The sequence below is a fragment of the Coniophora puteana genome (genome assembly GCF_000271625.1).
Source record: "Coniophora puteana RWD-64-598 SS2 unplaced genomic scaffold CONPUscaffold_19, whole genome shotgun sequence".
Classification (NCBI taxonomy): domain Eukaryota; kingdom Fungi; phylum Basidiomycota; class Agaricomycetes; order Boletales; family Coniophoraceae; genus Coniophora; species Coniophora puteana.
In genome coordinates this window covers 390948-407105 of record NW_006913071.1, presented here as the reverse complement: position 1 = coordinate 407105, position 16158 = coordinate 390948, and the positions used below count along the sequence as shown (strand labels likewise).

The following is a 16158-nucleotide window of genomic DNA, read 5'->3' as shown; positions in this document are numbered from 1 at the left end:
TGTAATAATGACTGTATCTACAAAGGTTCAACCATAACAATGTCGTCGCCATCGCCCTCGATGTCGCTGCCCAGCTCTGCATACAGCGATGGGGGGCTGGTTTCGACGTTGATGCAGACCGCCTGGTGCATCTCCGCGACCTGTCGCCGAGAGCGCGTGGGCTTGAGCTTGTATGTCGCCGTGACTTTGTCCCAGAGGCGCTCCTTCTTGTCCATGTCCAAATCGGAGTCAGCGGGCGCTCGGATATTTTCCTTGAATTCTTCATCGGCCTGACCCCATCGAATCCTCGCATCCCGAAGAGTTCCCGGAGGGGAAGGGCTTCCCAGTAGCGACGTCCGAGGGCTTGAACCTTGGGAGCTCAGAGACGTCGCCACAGGCTGGCGCTGACGTGTTGCCAATGCGCGGATCGTCGAGGAGGAGTGGGACGGAGTGAGAAGGACCTGGAGGCTGTGGCCCACCCAGGAAAGCAAGATCGAGCATCTGCTCGGCTCGGTTTGGCGATAATACGAAGGGGGACACGGTGCGTAGTCGTTTGTTTGAGCGAGCATCTTCCGAGGCCTGCGAGGAAGATGGGCTGCCAGGGGAGGTCGAGGAGCTGGCCTGCGAGGACGATGAGGGCTCTGGAGTGGGTGACCTAGCGCGCTTGGAACGCACGGGCTCCTTGAGCTTCGCGCGTATCTTCAAGCGGTCGGCGGGGAGCCCGGATTTGTAGCAGGGGGACGTGTATGTCTTCTCGTCGACGCACGCAGTGGTCCCATTGATGCGGAACACGAGAACGTCCTGGTTCTTGACAGGGATCCGGTGGAAGGCGCTGACACCCTTCCAGTGCTTCCGGCGTCCGTCCCAGAACTCGACGTGCGTGTTGTGGTCCATCTTCGGAAGCTGGGGGGTCTTGTCTGCGGCTCCTGCGAGATCGAAGTATGGCCAGTGGGGGATGGGCGAGGTGTCCCTGTGGGACGGCACATTGGATCCCTGGAGAGCTAGCTTGATGGGCAGTTTGTTATTCTAATGCGAGATGTTAGTGAATATGAGAACGAGTGAATGAAAAATATAGAACACACCTCGATATAAGTAATCAGCTCAATCTCCTGGCAACTCTCCTCCTCGCGAGAGAGCTGCTCCTGCTCGTCCTTCTGGAGCAAGTCCTCCTCGACGACGACGTCGTGGATAACCTTCTGCCAGCTGTCGTTCAGCTGAGTAGTCGGCGCTGATCTTGTCGACAATCCGCGAGGCTGAGACGAGCGCCCAGTTCTTGCTGTTAATGTACGAGGCTGGGAAGGCGCGGGGGCGTCAGGCTGCGAGGGAGGGGGGGCGGACAACTGAGTCGGAAGGAAGCTAGAGGGGAGTGATGGAGGAGGAACGGGGCTGTCGGGTGGAGGAGAGTCGACGGACGAGAATGTAAATTCGGGAAAATTGACAGCGACCTCTGAGAGCACAGAGAGGTCGTCGAACTGCGGGTTCAAACCCCATTCTTCGTCAGTGGGATCGGGCCAAGACGTCAGCGACTGCGACGGAGTCGCTGGGGCAGCACGAGGAGCGCGAGGAGCGCGAGGAGCAGAGCTAGCGAGCGACGGAGTGGAGGACCCGGCGGCTGCGAGAGCAGCGAAGCTAGCCTGCTGCAGCTTGCCAGCGCACTCGGGGCGATGGTCCTTGGCGCTGGAACAGCCGATGAAATCTTGAATACAATGTTTCTTGCACATCGTCTTCGCGCAGCGTGAGTTCGCCTTGTTGGGCGCCGATTTGTTGCATTTGAGGAATGAACACTTGAGCTTTAGACCTGGGACGAATGGGCCGAGCGGTGGATAGGCGGGCTGTGGTGCGAGCTGACCAGCAGCCAACGAGGTTGATCTAGACAGAATGCTAGGAAGGGGAGGGAGAGTGGGTAGTGACGAGGTGCTAGGACCAGGATCGCCTCGAGGAGGAGACGACGAAGGAGAAGACCCGGGGCTACACGAGTTGTCGGCGAGAAGGACGATGCAATCAGGTGCACCGTTCAGAGGGTACCAGTGCCAAAACGATTGGCCCTTGCCAGTCGCTGTCAATGGATGGCCGGCCTTGTTGTCGCACTGCTTGAATAGTTAGTCCTGCTCATGAAAAGGTAAGGCAATACGTACGACGAGAAAATATCGGCCTATGTGGTCCTCGCGACCCTTGGAACAGAATTTAGGCTTCAACTCGCAGCCGCACATCGGACAGTGCGGCTTGCCATCAATATCGAGAGGCGGGAGATGGGCATGGCACATGCTCGCTATGCTCGACACCGGGGGAAGGTAGAAATGAGAGAGATAAATGAGAGACGAGATAAGGAGCGTCGACGGCGAGATAACGGTTTATATACCGCAGACATTGGCAGAATGCCATGGCTAGGTTAGTGAAGGAATACTTATCGAGGGATCAGTGGCTCAGGGGCGACGCGCCAGTCGCGTTCGCGATCGTGGGACTTTGGCTTTGGCACCGCCACTGCCGCCGCGCCGCCACGCCGCCGGCGGCACTTCGCCGCCTTGCCCATTTCCCGGGTGTTCTCGACAAGTTCGAATGCTTTTGGTTACACAAGACCTTTGCCCATTCTAACGCGTAATTCAGTCGGACCTCGGTATCTGCTTCCGAAAGCTTTTTTTGTTGTAGGTAGAACATCTACTGGCCATAAGTTTACATTTACCAGACGTGACTCAAGCTATATCGTCGCTCTCAGTCCCTTTCAGTCACACGCCGTTGGGACAGTCATTCTATGTCGCCGCGCGTCGCTATCAATCGGACCCAGTTTCACTGGGCCTCAATGCCAAAGATAGATCGGACAACATGATGGGTGGAAACAGAAGTGGCGGCCAGATCTAGTTCTCTCTCCAGTTGTATCCACAACCAGCACATCTACACGAGCAATGTTAGCCGCTCTGAAGCTAAACTGCGAGAACATGGGTATGAAACGCTTGCCTGTAGACTGTATGCGCGATCCAGCATGGCCAAACACATGTTGTAGGCACGACACAGAAGCACGAAGCACGGCATGCAACCATGACCCGTAATCATGCGGCACCGCACCGCGCCAACAGCGAGCAAGGATAGAGATCGCCCAACGAGCAACAGATAGAGGGACGGATCGTCAGTTCAATCAACCGCGCAGCAAACAGACTGAAAAACGCACACGTCGTCATAGGCTCGTCCGCACTCCGGATCTGGAGCTGATAGAAGTATGCACGGCCGTGATTGCACTTGTCGCACGATACTACGACGCCGGATGAGCATGCATTGCGACAGCATAGGAAATGGATGGGATGGGATAGACGTACTCGCAGTCGAGTCCGCGTGCTTCCACATCTCGTCTCCGCCCAGGACGTCATCCACCTGCTTGCGCTTCATCTTCGTCCGCGAGGTCATCTAGACGACGGGCAATTCATCGAAGATGATATGGTTGATGACGTTGAAGAAGTTGAGACGCAGGCGGAATGTGGGTGAGGACTCGTGAGCTTCATTGAAGAATGGAGGAGATGAAGAACGCACCTGCTTCGTAATCGGGAACTCGTACGCACAGGTGTTGCACGCCCACTTATTGTACCCCGTCTCCGCGGAGATGACAAGCAGATTCGCGCATGTCGGGCAAAAAAGCATACCGATCTCGAGATAAGAGGAGAGTATATGTACAAGCTGAACTTGAACAAAGGAAAAACGTTCAAATGTCACTGCGCGAATCCGAGTGTGCTAGTTGACGAAATCTGTCGAGTCACAGTACAGTCAGCTCAGATACCCAGACAAAATCGTCTGATCAGACACACATATACGCGCACCCACAACGTCCTCTGCCGCCTCTCCAGGTTCGTGTGCGTTAGACGTCAAGGCAAGCGTCAAAGAAAGCTTACACCGCCACCGCCGGCACGGCCCGGACATTGCACACCGGGCTTGGCAAGGTTCCCTGTTTGGACAGGTGCCCCTGGGGCCTTGGAGCTTTTAGCCTTCATCCATGCACGTCTGCGGGTCCACAAAACCTAATTGCATGACAACGCTCCGACTTGGGGAGAGGATGAGGTAGCCGATGAGGTCACCTTTCTCGGTCCCCGCACTAGTGCATTATTTATAAAGAGCTGCGTCGACACGAAGACTCTTCACAACAGCATGCATCTTCACCACCACGACAACCACGCCGACTCCCATTCCCAGGTTAGTAGCGCACCCATCTATTCTAGATATCTCATTAATAGGACGGTGTGCAGGTCGTCAACTCCCCGCACAAAGCCGCGCTCTCGCATGAGCTCGTCGCTGCCGCTGCCTCCTACGAGGTCCGTCGATCTCCCGTTCTCGAAGTGCTCTCTAACGGCGGGACCTAACGAATGCACGCGTGATACAGGCCATGAAGGCGTACGAGAAGCACGTCCAGGCCCAGGGCCACCCCGACAGCCACGCCAAGGCGAAGGAGCTCATGTCAGTACCCACCATCCATCATTCACCTCTCCCTTTGATGTGACATTCTAACGGCATAAACCAGCGCAACATTCAGCGGCGGCTTCGTCGACCGTATGGTCGAGACCAAGGGCGTGAGTAACCCTTCCACTATCATCCGCCCTCTCGCGAGCTCCAAGCTGATCATGATTCGAACGTGTAGCTCGACTTCATCGACAAGCAAAAGGCAAAGCACCAGGCGACTGCACACGCGGACAACCATCTCCCCGCCGCTTACCCCGGACAGTTCTGAGGCGTTTCTAAGATCTACCTTGAACTTGGGGGACGTTGCTCGGTAGGACTCAATTTATGTACACAACGTATTATTGTATCAGCATATAATCGCTATATTCAGCTATGATACGAGTAACAAGAAACGGCAGAGACACGCCATATATTGATCTTTCGGTGTAGTTGATATTACAGGCATATTGTAACGAAACACAGGTGTATGCACTTCAGCTCCTGCAATAGTTGCATGGGAAATGCCGAACCATCTTCCTTCAACCTCAGTACTACCTCCAAAGGGCTTACATGCACACCGAATGGAATGGTCAAACACATAGGTAGAGGCGCTAGCTGTAGCTCGGATTTCCGTGCCGTTTCCCAAGTCCGATGGCATTGGCTGTTGTCGAGCCTATCGCCTACATGAACCTTCTCCTGCAGACACTCAAGCAGCGCTCAAACGCTTATACTTGCTGTGATGAAGCTATATCAGCATATCAAGCGCTTAGTGCGCTTATTGGACAGTCAACCCGGTTCAACGCTGGCCCACGACGACAAGACGCTCCCGGCCTTGTTTTGTCGCCCTGCACTTAATACGTAACGATGAGCCAGGATCCGCTCAAAGAGTGAGCCCCTCCTCCACTGCGTCGGCCACCTAGCCTCGACTCCCGCAAGCATCCTGTCATGGGCGACTCGGGCAGCTTAGTCTGCGCTCAAGACCGCGGCGGACGATGTCAACAAGGCTGCTTAGGGAGCAGCCCAGCAAGCAGCTGGGTTCGTCTCAAAGGCGCACGCCGATATAGCCTCTTCCGTCAAGATATCGGACGCTTGGAGCGTGCTACTAGATGAAGTGAAAAGAATTGCAGGAGGAGGGACTGTGGCGGTCATTGCGCAGTCTCTGGCGGTTCAAGCTGAGAAGGGCGTTGGAGACGTCGCCAAGTTGCTCGCCAACGAAGGTACGTATTTCGCTGTCTCAATTCCATCCTCAGCTCGTCGGGAGAGTCGGGCTGACGTGTAGTTCTGGTTGCAGCGCATACATTTGTCGCAACAATCCCCACTTCGTCGCTGCGCTACTCCAAGCTGGTGATGACGCTGGCAGGTTTTCGAACATGGCAGCTGAAGAAAGTGCGTGGTATTATAATCCGTTGTCTGCTGCTTCTCGGACTCAAATTCTGACACGCGCACGCGTGCTGCAGTACACAGCTTCTACCGCAACAACCCCAATCTCGTCTCGGGAATTTCAATCGGCATCGGAATCACCCTCGTAGCACCACCAGCGAGCGTGATCCTCCTCGGCGTACTCGGCTGGCAACAATAGGGCATTGTAGGTGGGTCCATCGCTACGAAACTGCAGTCGTCCATCTACGGGCCGTATACGTGCGGTGTGTTCTCCCTGCTTCAGCACACTGGAGCGCTCGCCGCTGTGGATGTCGCTGCTCTCGTGGGCGGAGCCGCGTTGATAGGCGTAGGGGTCGCTTTGAAGATCAATCACGACAACTGCAACTATGACGCACAATCAAAGGGAAGGGTTGGTATGGGGCTGGTGGATGTTGCTGCGGGATCTGCTGCTGCGATGCGCATTGCGGCGCAGATCAGAGGAAGTCAGATTATTTCCGCATTGCAGAGAACTCCAGCGATGGAGATGGTTGGGGCCGGCGGGGGGAAGGTTTAGAGCCATCGACGAGGTTCGTCTGACGGTGGTGTTCTCCTCGTTGCTAGCTGAATGATGTCATTTGTTTGCAGATCACTTTGTAATACGTATTCGTAGTCTTCAAAATGGACACCACGCCCGCTTAATTGTGAAGCGTTGAACACAGGGGATTTATCCTGAACCGTGCTATCATCGAAGTTCGCACCGATTTCCGTCTTATTCGCAAGTTATTCTCTTCCCCTCCATCGCCTTTGTAATGCTAAGGGACTCCTGCTGAAAAGTGGGTCATATTCTGGTTTAAAGACGCCGAGGAGTAGCTGAGGTGAGAACAGAAACCTTATACCGCGACTGTCGGCACGGCCCGAACTTGTGGTGACCGCGTTTACATCACAGGCACTGAACGCTATTGGACAGAACAGCTTTGTGGTGCTCCATGCACGTCTGTGGGTTCGTGAAACCACAGTTGCATCGTAACCCCCCGACTTCGGGAAGGGATGAGGTAGCTGATGACTTCGCTGATGAGGTCACCTCTCTCCGCCCTTGCGGGGCCCGCACCACTAACGCGGTATATATGAAGAGCTGCATCGATTCCATGGAGGTTAGAATTGTACCAGAACATCCCCACCTCATAACTTCGCAACAACCAACATGAATTTCCTCCACCGCGATAAACACGCCGACGCCCACGACCAGGTTCGTAGAGCATCCAATCTTCGTATATCTCTCGCTAACAGACGTTCTATAGGTAACCAACGCCCCGCACAAGGCTGCGCTCTCCCATGAGCTCCTCGCTTCTGCTGCTTCATACGAGGTACGTCTCATCTCCCGCTCTTGGAAGGGCTCGCTGAACGGTAGGACCTAATGCGCGCATGATACAGGCCATGAAGGCGTACGAGAAGCACGTACAGGAGCAGGGCCACCCTGACGACCACGCCAAGGCGAAGGAGATTCTGTGAGTGGCTCACCACCCATCTCTCTCCGTGTCATCGACATCCTTGATGCCATTCACTAACGGTGTAAAACAGCGCTACACTCAGCGGTGGCTTCGTCGACCGGATGGTCGAGACCAAGGGCGTGAGTACCCCCTGGTATCGTCTGGTCTCTCACGAGCTGATAAACGTGTTACGCTTGTGCGCTGTGCTTATAGCTCGATGCCATCGACAAGGAGAAGGCGAAGCGGCAGGCGACTGCTCATACGGACAGCCAGCTTTCTTAAGCTGGAAAATTCTGAGCTGTGTATAGCTAAGCTAGGACTAGGACGCTGTTAGGAAGAAGAGTAATGTAAACGAATAAATTGTATTACAGATAATATGACTATCTTCTACAAGGACACGTTATTATGCGAACTGTTATATGTGAACATCTTGAGCGCGTCGAGAGCTATAGAGGAAAGTGAGGCTGCGCAGAACTCGTCAGACAATCGTACTAATGAAGGAGGATAGATGCTACTTCACAATCAATAACGTCTACATATAATGCGCACGGCGATACCGAGCCGCTGCGAGAGACTTCGTATTTTCGCTGCTTTGACACACCTGCCAAAATTTAAGAAGCGGATAGCGGGGTTCACCACAGACAAACGCGAGTTTTGGGTCCCGGAATGACCTGGAACAGTTGCCACATTGGTTGCATGCTACCGGGAATTTTCCTAAGCGCGGAACATGTCAGGGGTCGCTTAACCTTTTCCGAACATTCACCCCAATGGAAGAGACGAACCTAAATTGAGCCTAAGCACACATCGACAGCGACGACGAACCCATAGATAAGAAGCGGACAGAAGGAGAAGAGAGCGACAGAAGGAGAAGTAACCGCATAGCTAGAAACAAAACAAAAAACGAACAACCACCTCGCCAGCGTCCCCGACATCATTGTCGTGGGCCGATATCACGACCTAGACCTGGGTCGGGTTGCAGATCGGAAAGAGGTAGGAGCGGGGAAAGGGCTTCTTGATACACTCATCGAGGGAAGCATAACCCGAGACATACGTAACATCAGTCAAGTCAGCCTGGCCAGCACCGCCGATAATCATACCAACAATACCACAGCTGGCCTCGCCGACAACAGACCCAGAATCCCCAGGGGCAGAGAACGCGCCGTCCCCGTTGCTATAGGCGTACACAGCAATCTCCCTCGCCGTCGAGCGAACCGCGCCGTCCCCAGTGTATTCACGAACAAAGGACTCGATACCGGTCGCGCGACCGAGCGTAGCACCGGTGGCGGCACCGTTCTTGACGACTATGAGGCACCACTCGCCGTTCGCGTCCAGCATCGCCGGGCGGCGAAGCTCGTTTGGTTGGACAACGTCTCGGAGCTGCATCAGGCCACCGGGCGGGTACTTGTATTTGGCGCGGGTCAAGGCGTGAGGGTACATCTTCTTCATGAATTGGTAAGGCGTGAGTTTGGATCCTGGATGTAATAGTTAGTCCAAAGACTAGACGACCCCAGTGAGATGGATTGAAACTTCGCACCGAGATGAATAACGTTGCCTCGGAAAGTGTCCCAGTCGAACTTGCCGCGGTTGAGCTCAACGAGAGCCCAATCTTCGGTACACATGCTGTCGCCGGTACCGACGGAAATTGGAGGGGCGTAGACGACGTGTCCCAGAATGCGCTGGCTCTCCGCGCTCCAGAGGCTGGTGATCTCACGGTGGAACTCAGATACGCTTGCCTTCGACGCCTCCGCCTCTTCCAGCCTGTACTTAGTCTTCTGCCGATTTGAAGTTGTCTTGGGGTCCTCGCCCTCGACGCGCTCCCCTAAATGCGCAAACTCTTCCTCGTAGCCGTCGACCATGTAGCTCCAGTGCCCAATCCTGTCCATGATAGCCTCGAGAGCATTCTGAAAGGCCCGGCTGCCAAGATGGACGACCTCACGACGAGGCATGCTGTTGTCCTTGCTGTGGTAAAGCTCGTTCGAATACTGGCTAGGCGGGAGAACAACATGACGAGCGGTGAGAAGGAAGATCCGATCGCTCTCACCGCCTTCGCAGAGATAGAGACATCCCGTGCCTTCGAGGTACGGGAAGGCCTTGGGAGCAATCTGAAGACCAAGTGCCGGCGTGAAGGGACCGCGTACGTCGGCTGTTGCGTCGACGGAGGGGACATGGTCGAGCAGCCGCAGTCCGGCGTACCGCGTGTAGACAGACTCACGGAACGCAATCTCAACGTCGGTGATCGCATACTCCAAGAGAATCTCCTTGCAGTGCGCACCCGGGCCTTTGGCGTCGTCGGAGGAGAGAGTGCCGGGCAGCACGCCCACCCACAAGAAGAGGGGACCGGGTTCCTTTTCGGCTTCGGCAAAGCGGACAGGGTCGATGCTCGTCCACTTGAGCTCGATAGAGTCGAAGAACTTGTAGATTTTCTCGCCCAGCTCGTGCCACACGCTTGAGATCGCGTGGATACAGACTGGGCGGGCCTCTTTGGGGACGCGCTGGGCCTGAGGGCCAGTAGGCAGCGGCCAGGCGGGCCCGGTGTGGTAGATAGAAAGGGGGCTGGAAGGGAGGCCAAAGAAGTCGTTGTGGGCCTCATCCAAAGGCATATGAGCGTGAATGTCTGTGATGGCCTTCTCGGTGTCGAACGAGTCAACTGCGGTGGTGGTCGGGGAGAGAGAAGAAGCAATAATGTTTATGTTGGAAACGTTGGAACGAAACTAAGATATATGTATTTTAGCCCCTGCAATAGATGTGCGGGAAATGCCGAAATGCGTTCCTCCCTGCGCGTGATGAATCGATGACGCCCGCCTTCCGGTGCAAGTGGAATGCCCTCAAATGATGCACCCGAAGACTAATGTAAACGAAACGGTGGCGGCGCCTACGTACTGCACCTCTTCTTATCTTAAAAGATAAACCGCCTACACCGTCTTTCTCTGCGTAGCGATGGGGAACGGCCCAGTTGACGAGTGAGCCGTTGTCTAGATTCATCCCCAAAACAAAAGTTCCTAACATACCGCAAGCCCGAACACCCAGGACAACACACCTTTCCGCCTAGACCTAGTTCTCAAGGCCATCTCAGAGAAACTTCGCGACGGGGCTCAGCAGGCGGCGCTCATCACGTCCGATGCAACGGCCACAGTGAGGTCTACCTTCCTTGCCGCTCGCGATGCCATCCATGAAGCGAGACAAGCGGCCGAGGTGGAAGGAGGCGGAGACGTGGCTGTGGTTGTTCACTTCCTCGCTCAAGCTTCAGAAGGTGCCGGGAACATTGTCAAGCTCGTAGTGGATGAAGGTACGCCTCCGTGTCAACGGCATACCCCTGCGCTAACCTCGAGCGTCCCGTGTGCATGTATAGTTCATGCGATCTACTGCAAGAACCCATCTCTCGTCGCCTCAGTTCTCCAAACCAACAACAATCATTGACATTGCTTCGCTACCAGCGAACGAAAGTACGTCTCGTATCCCGTCCCCTTCATCCCCAAGAACCAATCAAACATTGTCTGCACCCTCGCAGTCTATGCCTTCTACACCCAAAACCCCTCGCTCGTAACAGCAATCCTAACAGCGCTCGGCGCCGCCCTCGCGAGCCAGCCTCTTAGTATCCTCCTTCTCAGCGTACTCGGTTGGCAAACCCCCGGCATCGCCGCCGGATCCGTCGCAGCTGCACTCCAGTCGGCCACCTACGGTGCGAAAACGGGCGGCGTGTTCTCGCTACTGCAGTCCGCCGGCGCTCTGTCGACTGGTGTCGCTGTGAAATTACCGTCTCTTCTTGGCGGAGCGGTGCTGATGGGCGCGGCGCTGGCGCTATGGGCGCATCGCAAGGCGCAGGATCAGGTGGGCGGTGTGGGCGGTGCTCAAGGTCAAGGCCTGGTTGTTGTTCCGGACCTACCGGCCTCCGCCATCCGGGAGGTGGCACAGGTGAAGCTAGAGGAGTTACGCGCTGTGCTGCGGATGCGTGTTGGAGACGGAGTGAAGAGCTTCAGAGCTGTGAAGGCTAAGCTGTAGGACATGTGTACGTGTTGAAATGTCCTCGCCCACAGAGTCGTTAAAATGTGTTTGCCTCACATGGAATCTCGAGTGTGGCATAATATTACGGCGCGGATCAGAGGAATGAGATTCTTTGTGCTAGTAGAACGCTTGGTCAAGATGGAAGTTGTGTCCACTAATACAATCACTGGAAGACAGGTTTCTTGCTCGCGAGTGGCTTCCTTGTGGACTTCTGACATCATTGGGATGCCCGGCCATGTCCTACTGGACAATTTGTCCAATCCCAAATGTGTTCGTCTATTATGGCTAGGCGGTTGCTGCTCCTAGTGACAGTAGATTACTAAGCTAGCTTCCTTCCTAGCACAACTTCTCATGCATTACCTTTTTAAATAAACACGAGTCTCAATCGAAGCACGTTAGACGCCGTGACTATGAGTATTTTATGTCGGTGCTTTTAGCGCATACAAGAGGTCTTCATGTAGCGATCCTCCTTGGATTGCCACTTTGCTCTTCATCGATCATCCTCGCCCTCGAGTCACCCTTTGTCGCCGCGAATACAGTCGAGAGCATCTATGTTTAGGTTGCTGGCTATAAGGTGAGCTTCGATACGAGTAAAAAATCGGTGGTGTCAGGTTTTTTACTCCCTGTCCAGCTTCTTGAATCGTTTCATGGCCGCCTTCAAGGCCGTCATAGCCAGTGTATATCGTTGCGGTACGTTATCTGCGCTGCCCTGTGGAGATTGTACTCACTGGGCAGCTAGTCGTCAGCAACGCGAGACAGGCGGCGCAGGCAGCAGGCTCGTTCGTACGTCAAACCAGGGCCTATCAGCGAGGTGAGAGAAAACGTCATATTACTTCTCAAGTGTCGGCTGACTTCTTTCCCCCGTGTAGCAAGCGGTGTTGTGATGCCAGTCATCAACGCGGTCTTATACGTATTAAGGGCTTACGAAAGCTGTACGTGTGTCTGTCACCGCTTCGCTCCCACATGCATAGCTCTACTTCAGAAACGGTCAGACGCTAATTGCAGTACACGACAGACCGTACCTGGTGCTTCCGATACCCACTTCTGGCTTGGATCATCAGATGGATATGCATCGTCTTAGTCATTATAGCATGCGTCTATCTGGTGTTCTCCATCTTCGTGGTCCTGCTGCATGCCTTGGGCTGGCGCTCCGCCGGTGTCGCCGCCGGATCGTTTGCTGCGGGGCTGCAGTCCACCATCTGGAGAGCGTTCACTGGTGGCATCTTTTCGGTCTTGCAACGCTGTGGTACTACACTGACGGTGTCTCCGGTATGGACATTGCTCTCGGTGGTCGTTCTGGGAATTTGCTTTTTTGTAACGTGGGAATTTGGCTAACGTTGGCGTGACCGACGCGACAGGAGGCTCAAATTACCGTAGTTTACTCTTCTTACCCGCACCTCTACCTTACTCGACATACGCGTATCAGATAACAGACGTCGTTCATTTCAGTTTGGCCTGAGGATCGGATGGAAGGGTGGGCTCACTCTTTACATTTTTGGAGGCGTAATAGGCCATATATGGGGTAGGATTTGGATACAGCGGGGATAGACCTTACGATGGGCCGGACGAGGAGCTTCCGCTGTGAGAGATAGGTGTAGAGTGTAGGTAATACTTGAGTGTACCTTGATCTGCGCGTTGAACATTTCGGGCAGTGTAGAGCTGGTGTGGCAACCGATGTATAACAAAAAACTGCTCTTCCATCCACGAACCGGAACGATGGACTGAAGAACATTGTGGCTAGCGGAGCTAAGGTGTAGTAAACCATCCACGACGTCCGTCCCCTTCGTGTTAGCTTGAATCAATGGCATAAAATTTGCGGATCACTCTGAATTAGTTGGCTGAGAGCCCTCGATCAGATTGAAATTGGACACCTTGTCGAACTCAAATGCGAACTTGAAGACGAAATACTCTTTCGATGGTTTCCTTTGAATGTTTTAACCTTGCTATCATCGAAGCTTACCGCGAGCGCTCGTGCCTAGTGCGAGTGCCTTCTTTCTTGGGCGGATCCGCACTGAATGGTTCGGGAACTGCTTTTAAGTACATATTTTGACAACGAAAGTTCGCAGGGTTGAGGGAAGGTTCGGCTTGACCGATGTACAGCTGCGGGGTGGCTATTCATCGCGGCGCAAATCAAAGTGCATGAAATTATTTCGAAGCCGCGCTACCGAGAACGTCCACATGAGGAAATTTGACAAGTACTGCTGGTAGATTGTAATAGTATGATGTGACCTCGGAATTAAGGATAACGCGCGCACTCCTGGTACACTGATACATGAATAAGGCGGATCATTCCCTGGATCTCTTTGAAGGGGGAGCTTCTCGTGTCATTAGCATTAATGATATTCATTTTCCTATCAAGTTCATCTTCGCATGCAGCTACAGCGCTGTTGATGTAGCGACACTTGCCTAAAGAATCTATGCTTCGTGAATCAACATCTGCTGTGGTACTTTTCTTAAGAAAGAGGTATACTGATATCGAAGCTCGATAGACGCTCGGGCTGTTATTATTAGTATTCTACCTGGGACCATACAAGAGGTGTTTTTCGCAAGGGCCACGAAGTCGTCCGCTTTCCTCCCATCTTGCTTAATTGCTCAATATCAGATAGCGCTGATACTTCGACGATGCTTGGTTGGTCAGTCGATTCTCGCTACTACTAATACTAGTCGACGGTGTTGACTTCGATAAACTGCTCTACTAGGATCAATCGTGTACGCTTTGCTGTATCCGGCGTGCGCAATCGCAGTGGGTTATCTCCATTGTTATGTGTAATTTAGTCTCACTATATTGCGCTAGTTGTCAGCGTCGCGCAACGTGCCGCGCATGCTGCTGGTTCGTACATACGCGAGACCAGCGCATACCAGCGAGGCAAGCGAAACTACATGTTTTGTTTGAAGTGTCAACTGAATTCCGGCTTAGTGAGGCCATATGTTGAACCCGTCTTTGACAGGATTTATTCTTGGATATTGAATGCTCGTCATTGCTGTGCGTGTTCAGCTCTGTAGTTATGATCCAGGAGCGCCCGCTGACAGGTTTACAGATCAGCAATGGTGCGAGAGGCACCCCATTCTGGCTAGCACCGTTAATACTACTCTATTTATACTGCGTGTTGTGGCACCCTTTTTCGTTACCCACCCAGCCGGAGTCGCTCTTCTGACCATTATGGGAGGGATAGCAATGCTGCTATCAACTTGATACATGGAAGGCATGTACGTATATGTGCAAAGGTCGTATTCCCTCGAACTAGCTTTATTGATGTAGTCCTTGGTCTAGTTATGTGATGCGTAGTAACCACATCTAGTTCCCCACGACATATGAGATAGATATTATATGATATCGGTACGTCTTTGTACCCAATTGGTCCATGCACCAACACATTGTTCCTTGCTTGTGGCCTTGGAATTGATCTCTTCGACACTGAAATAGACCATAGTATGTCGTTTGGTAGCTCGGTAATGCCCACTTGCTCCCTTATCCCACCGCACTTTTACTGATGAGAACGCTCGGTCAAGATGGAAGTTGCGTGTACTAACACAATCGGAAGACAGGCTTCTTGCTCGCTAGTCGCTTTCTTGCGGCCTTCTGACATCATTCATCATTGTCCTCTGCACCACCAGGCCTTCCTACTGGACGATTTGTTAGATCCCAATCACATACACGTCTCTTTTGGCTCAATGGTTGCTATTCCAAGTGGCAGTAGATCCCTCTTGAAGCTAGCTTCCCTCCTAGCACAGCTTCGCCTTACCTTTTTCAAGAAAGATGAATCGCAATCGAGGCTCGCTAGACGCTGAGACTATGAGTATTCTATCTTGGTGCATACAAGAAGCTTCCATCGAGCGATACTTTTTACGTTGCCTCTTTTCTCTTTGTTCTCACCCTCGAGTCGGTCTTTGTCACTGCGCATACAGCCGAGAACGATGTTTAGGTCATTGGCTAGAAGGTAAGCATTGGCACGAGTACTTCGACGGTGTCAGGTTTTTACTCTCTATCTAGCTTCAACCGCCTTCGAGACGCCGTCAACACCGTCGTAACCGCTGTCTATCGTCGCGGTGAGCTAACTTTGCGGACCTGTGGAGTTTATGCCTACTGTATAGCTAGTCTCCAGCGCCGCGAGGCAGGCAACGCAGGCCGCGACATCGTCTGTGCGTCAAACCAGGGCCTATCAGCGAGGTGAAAGAAAACGCCTTGTCAACTCTGAAGGGCCAGTCTGACCTCTTTTCTCGCGTAGCAAGTGCCATCGTGACACCAGTTGTAGACGCGGTCTCGTCGTACGTGTCCGGGATATGCGAAAGCTGTACGTGTCTCGTCACCGCTTCTCTCCCACATACACTGTACGGCCTCTGAAACGTTCAGCCGCTAACTGAATTTAATGACAGACCGTAACTGGTGCCTCCAGCACCCAGTTTTGGCTCGAATCATCAGATGGATATGCATCGCCCTAGTCACCGCAGCGTTCGTCTATCTGGGGTTCTCCACCTTCGTGGGCCTGCTACATGCCTTGGGCTGGGGCTCCGCCGGTGTCTCCGCCAGATCGATTGCTGCAGGACTGCAGTCCGCATACTGGGGAGCATTCACCGGCGGCATCTTCTCGGTCCTGCAAAGCTGGGGTGCTACACTGATGGTGTCTGCGGTATGGGCATTGCTCTCGGCCGTGATTGTAGCAATCTGGCTTGCTTTGCGGAGGCGTAGTAGGCCGTATGGGTCTGGGTTCGGACACGGCGGGCCGAGTAATGGACCTTATGGTGGGTCAGACGAGGAGCTTCCGTTGTGGGACAGAGGTGGAGAGTGTAGCTAATGCTTGAGTGTATCTTGATCTGTGCATTGAACATTTCGGGCAGTGTATAATTAACTCTTTGTTCTTTCTGCGGCAATCGATCTGTGAAAAACACTGCTTCTCCATCTATGAACCGGAACGAT

At 53.5% G+C, this 16158-nt stretch overlaps 9 protein-coding genes across 9 annotated transcripts; 6 read left to right on the top strand and 3 right to left on the bottom strand.

Annotated features, from left to right (window-relative positions):
• Nucleotides 1-17: 17 nt before the first annotated feature.
• On the bottom strand, nt 18-2243 carry CONPUDRAFT_159927 (uncharacterized protein; the record flags this gene model as incomplete). The annotated part of the gene is made up of 4 exons (XM_007777047.1): nt 18-318; nt 389-1005; nt 1062-2066; nt 2115-2243. The coding sequence occupies 4 exons, from the start codon at nt 2241-2243 to the stop codon at nt 18-20; spliced, it is 2052 nt and encodes a 683-aa protein (XP_007775237.1).
• A 356-nt stretch (nt 2244-2599) lies between these two features.
• CONPUDRAFT_113195 (uncharacterized protein) lies at nt 2600-3832 on the bottom strand. Its single transcript, XM_007777046.1, has 6 exons — nt 3771-3832; nt 3499-3710; nt 3288-3375; nt 3143-3223; nt 2932-2938; nt 2600-2868 (listed from the first exon to the last, which is right to left on the bottom strand). The coding sequence occupies exons 2-6, from the start codon at nt 3604-3606 to the stop codon at nt 2832-2834; spliced, it is 321 nt and encodes a 106-aa protein (XP_007775236.1). The 5' UTR covers nt 3607-3710; nt 3771-3832; the 3' UTR covers nt 2600-2831.
• A 370-nt stretch (nt 3833-4202) lies between these two features.
• On the top strand, nt 4203-4636 carry CONPUDRAFT_41470 (uncharacterized protein; the record flags this gene model as incomplete). Its single annotated transcript, XM_007776913.1, has 4 exons — nt 4203-4271; nt 4340-4413; nt 4478-4526; nt 4595-4636. Coding segments are annotated over 4 exons (234 nt in total), but the record flags the coding sequence as incomplete, so codon positions are not given.
• Nucleotides 4637-5103: 467 nt separating this feature from the next.
• On the top strand, nt 5104-6328 carry CONPUDRAFT_169990 (uncharacterized protein; the record flags this gene model as incomplete). The annotated part of the gene is made up of 5 exons (XM_007777045.1): nt 5104-5430; nt 5502-5612; nt 5687-5788; nt 5853-5953; nt 6011-6328. The coding sequence occupies exons 1-5, from the start codon at nt 5388-5390 to the stop codon at nt 6326-6328; spliced, it is 675 nt and encodes a 224-aa protein (XP_007775235.1). The 5' UTR covers nt 5104-5387.
• A 627-nt stretch (nt 6329-6955) lies between these two features.
• On the top strand, nt 6956-7523 carry CONPUDRAFT_159923 (uncharacterized protein; the record flags this gene model as incomplete). Its single annotated transcript, XM_007777044.1, has 5 exons — nt 6956-7000; nt 7053-7118; nt 7186-7259; nt 7333-7381; nt 7455-7523. The coding sequence occupies 5 exons, from the start codon at nt 6956-6958 to the stop codon at nt 7521-7523; spliced, it is 303 nt and encodes a 100-aa protein (XP_007775234.1).
• Nucleotides 7524-7637: 114 nt separating this feature from the next.
• On the bottom strand, nt 7638-9841 carry CONPUDRAFT_140422 (uncharacterized protein; the record flags this gene model as incomplete). The annotated part of the gene is made up of 4 exons (XM_007777043.1): nt 7638-7705; nt 7762-7955; nt 8024-8713; nt 8776-9841. The coding sequence occupies 2 exons, from the start codon at nt 9839-9841 to the stop codon at nt 8199-8201; spliced, it is 1581 nt and encodes a 526-aa protein (XP_007775233.1). The 3' UTR covers nt 7638-7705; nt 7762-7955; nt 8024-8198.
• A 937-nt stretch (nt 9842-10778) lies between these two features.
• Nucleotides 10779-11045, top strand: CONPUDRAFT_40688 (uncharacterized protein; the record flags this gene model as incomplete). The annotated part of the gene is made up of 1 exon (XM_007776912.1): nt 10779-11045. A coding segment is annotated over one exon (267 nt), but the record flags the coding sequence as incomplete, so codon positions are not given.
• An 875-nt stretch (nt 11046-11920) lies between these two features.
• On the top strand, nt 11921-12747 carry CONPUDRAFT_132849 (uncharacterized protein). The gene is made up of 4 exons (XM_007777042.1): nt 11921-11933; nt 11983-12054; nt 12113-12175; nt 12259-12747. The coding sequence occupies exons 3-4, from the start codon at nt 12127-12129 to the stop codon at nt 12576-12578; spliced, it is 369 nt and encodes a 122-aa protein (XP_007775232.1). The 5' UTR covers nt 11921-11933; nt 11983-12054; nt 12113-12126; the 3' UTR covers nt 12579-12747.
• Nucleotides 12748-15676: 2929 nt separating this feature from the next.
• CONPUDRAFT_40596 (uncharacterized protein) lies at nt 15677-15898 on the top strand (the record flags this gene model as incomplete). The annotated part of the gene is made up of 1 exon (XM_007776911.1): nt 15677-15898. A coding segment is annotated over one exon (222 nt), but the record flags the coding sequence as incomplete, so codon positions are not given.
• Between the last annotated feature and the right edge of the window lie 260 nt (nt 15899-16158).

Bases quoted from the DNA above. Each gene is read 5' to 3' on its own strand.
- CONPUDRAFT_132849 (XM_007777042.1), top strand. From the start codon at position 12,127: ATGCCAGTCATCAACGCGGTCTTATACGTATTAAGGGCTTACGAAAGC. The intron at 12,176-12,258 runs GTACGTGTGTCT...AGTACACGACAG, and splicing joins ATTAAGGGCTTACGAAAGCT to ACCGTACCTGGTGCTTCCGA.
- CONPUDRAFT_113195 (XM_007777046.1), bottom strand. From the start codon at position 3,606: ATGCTTTTTTGCCCGACATGCGCGAATCTGCTTGTCATCTCCGCGGAG. The intron at 3,376-3,498 runs GTGCGTTCTTCA...CCCGTCGTCTAG, and splicing joins AGTTCCCGATTACGAAGCAG to ATGACCTCGCGGACGAAGAT. The intron at 3,224-3,287 runs GTACGTCTATCC...CCGGCGTCGTAG, and splicing joins GCACGCGGACTCGACTGCGA to TATCGTGCGACAAGTGCAAT.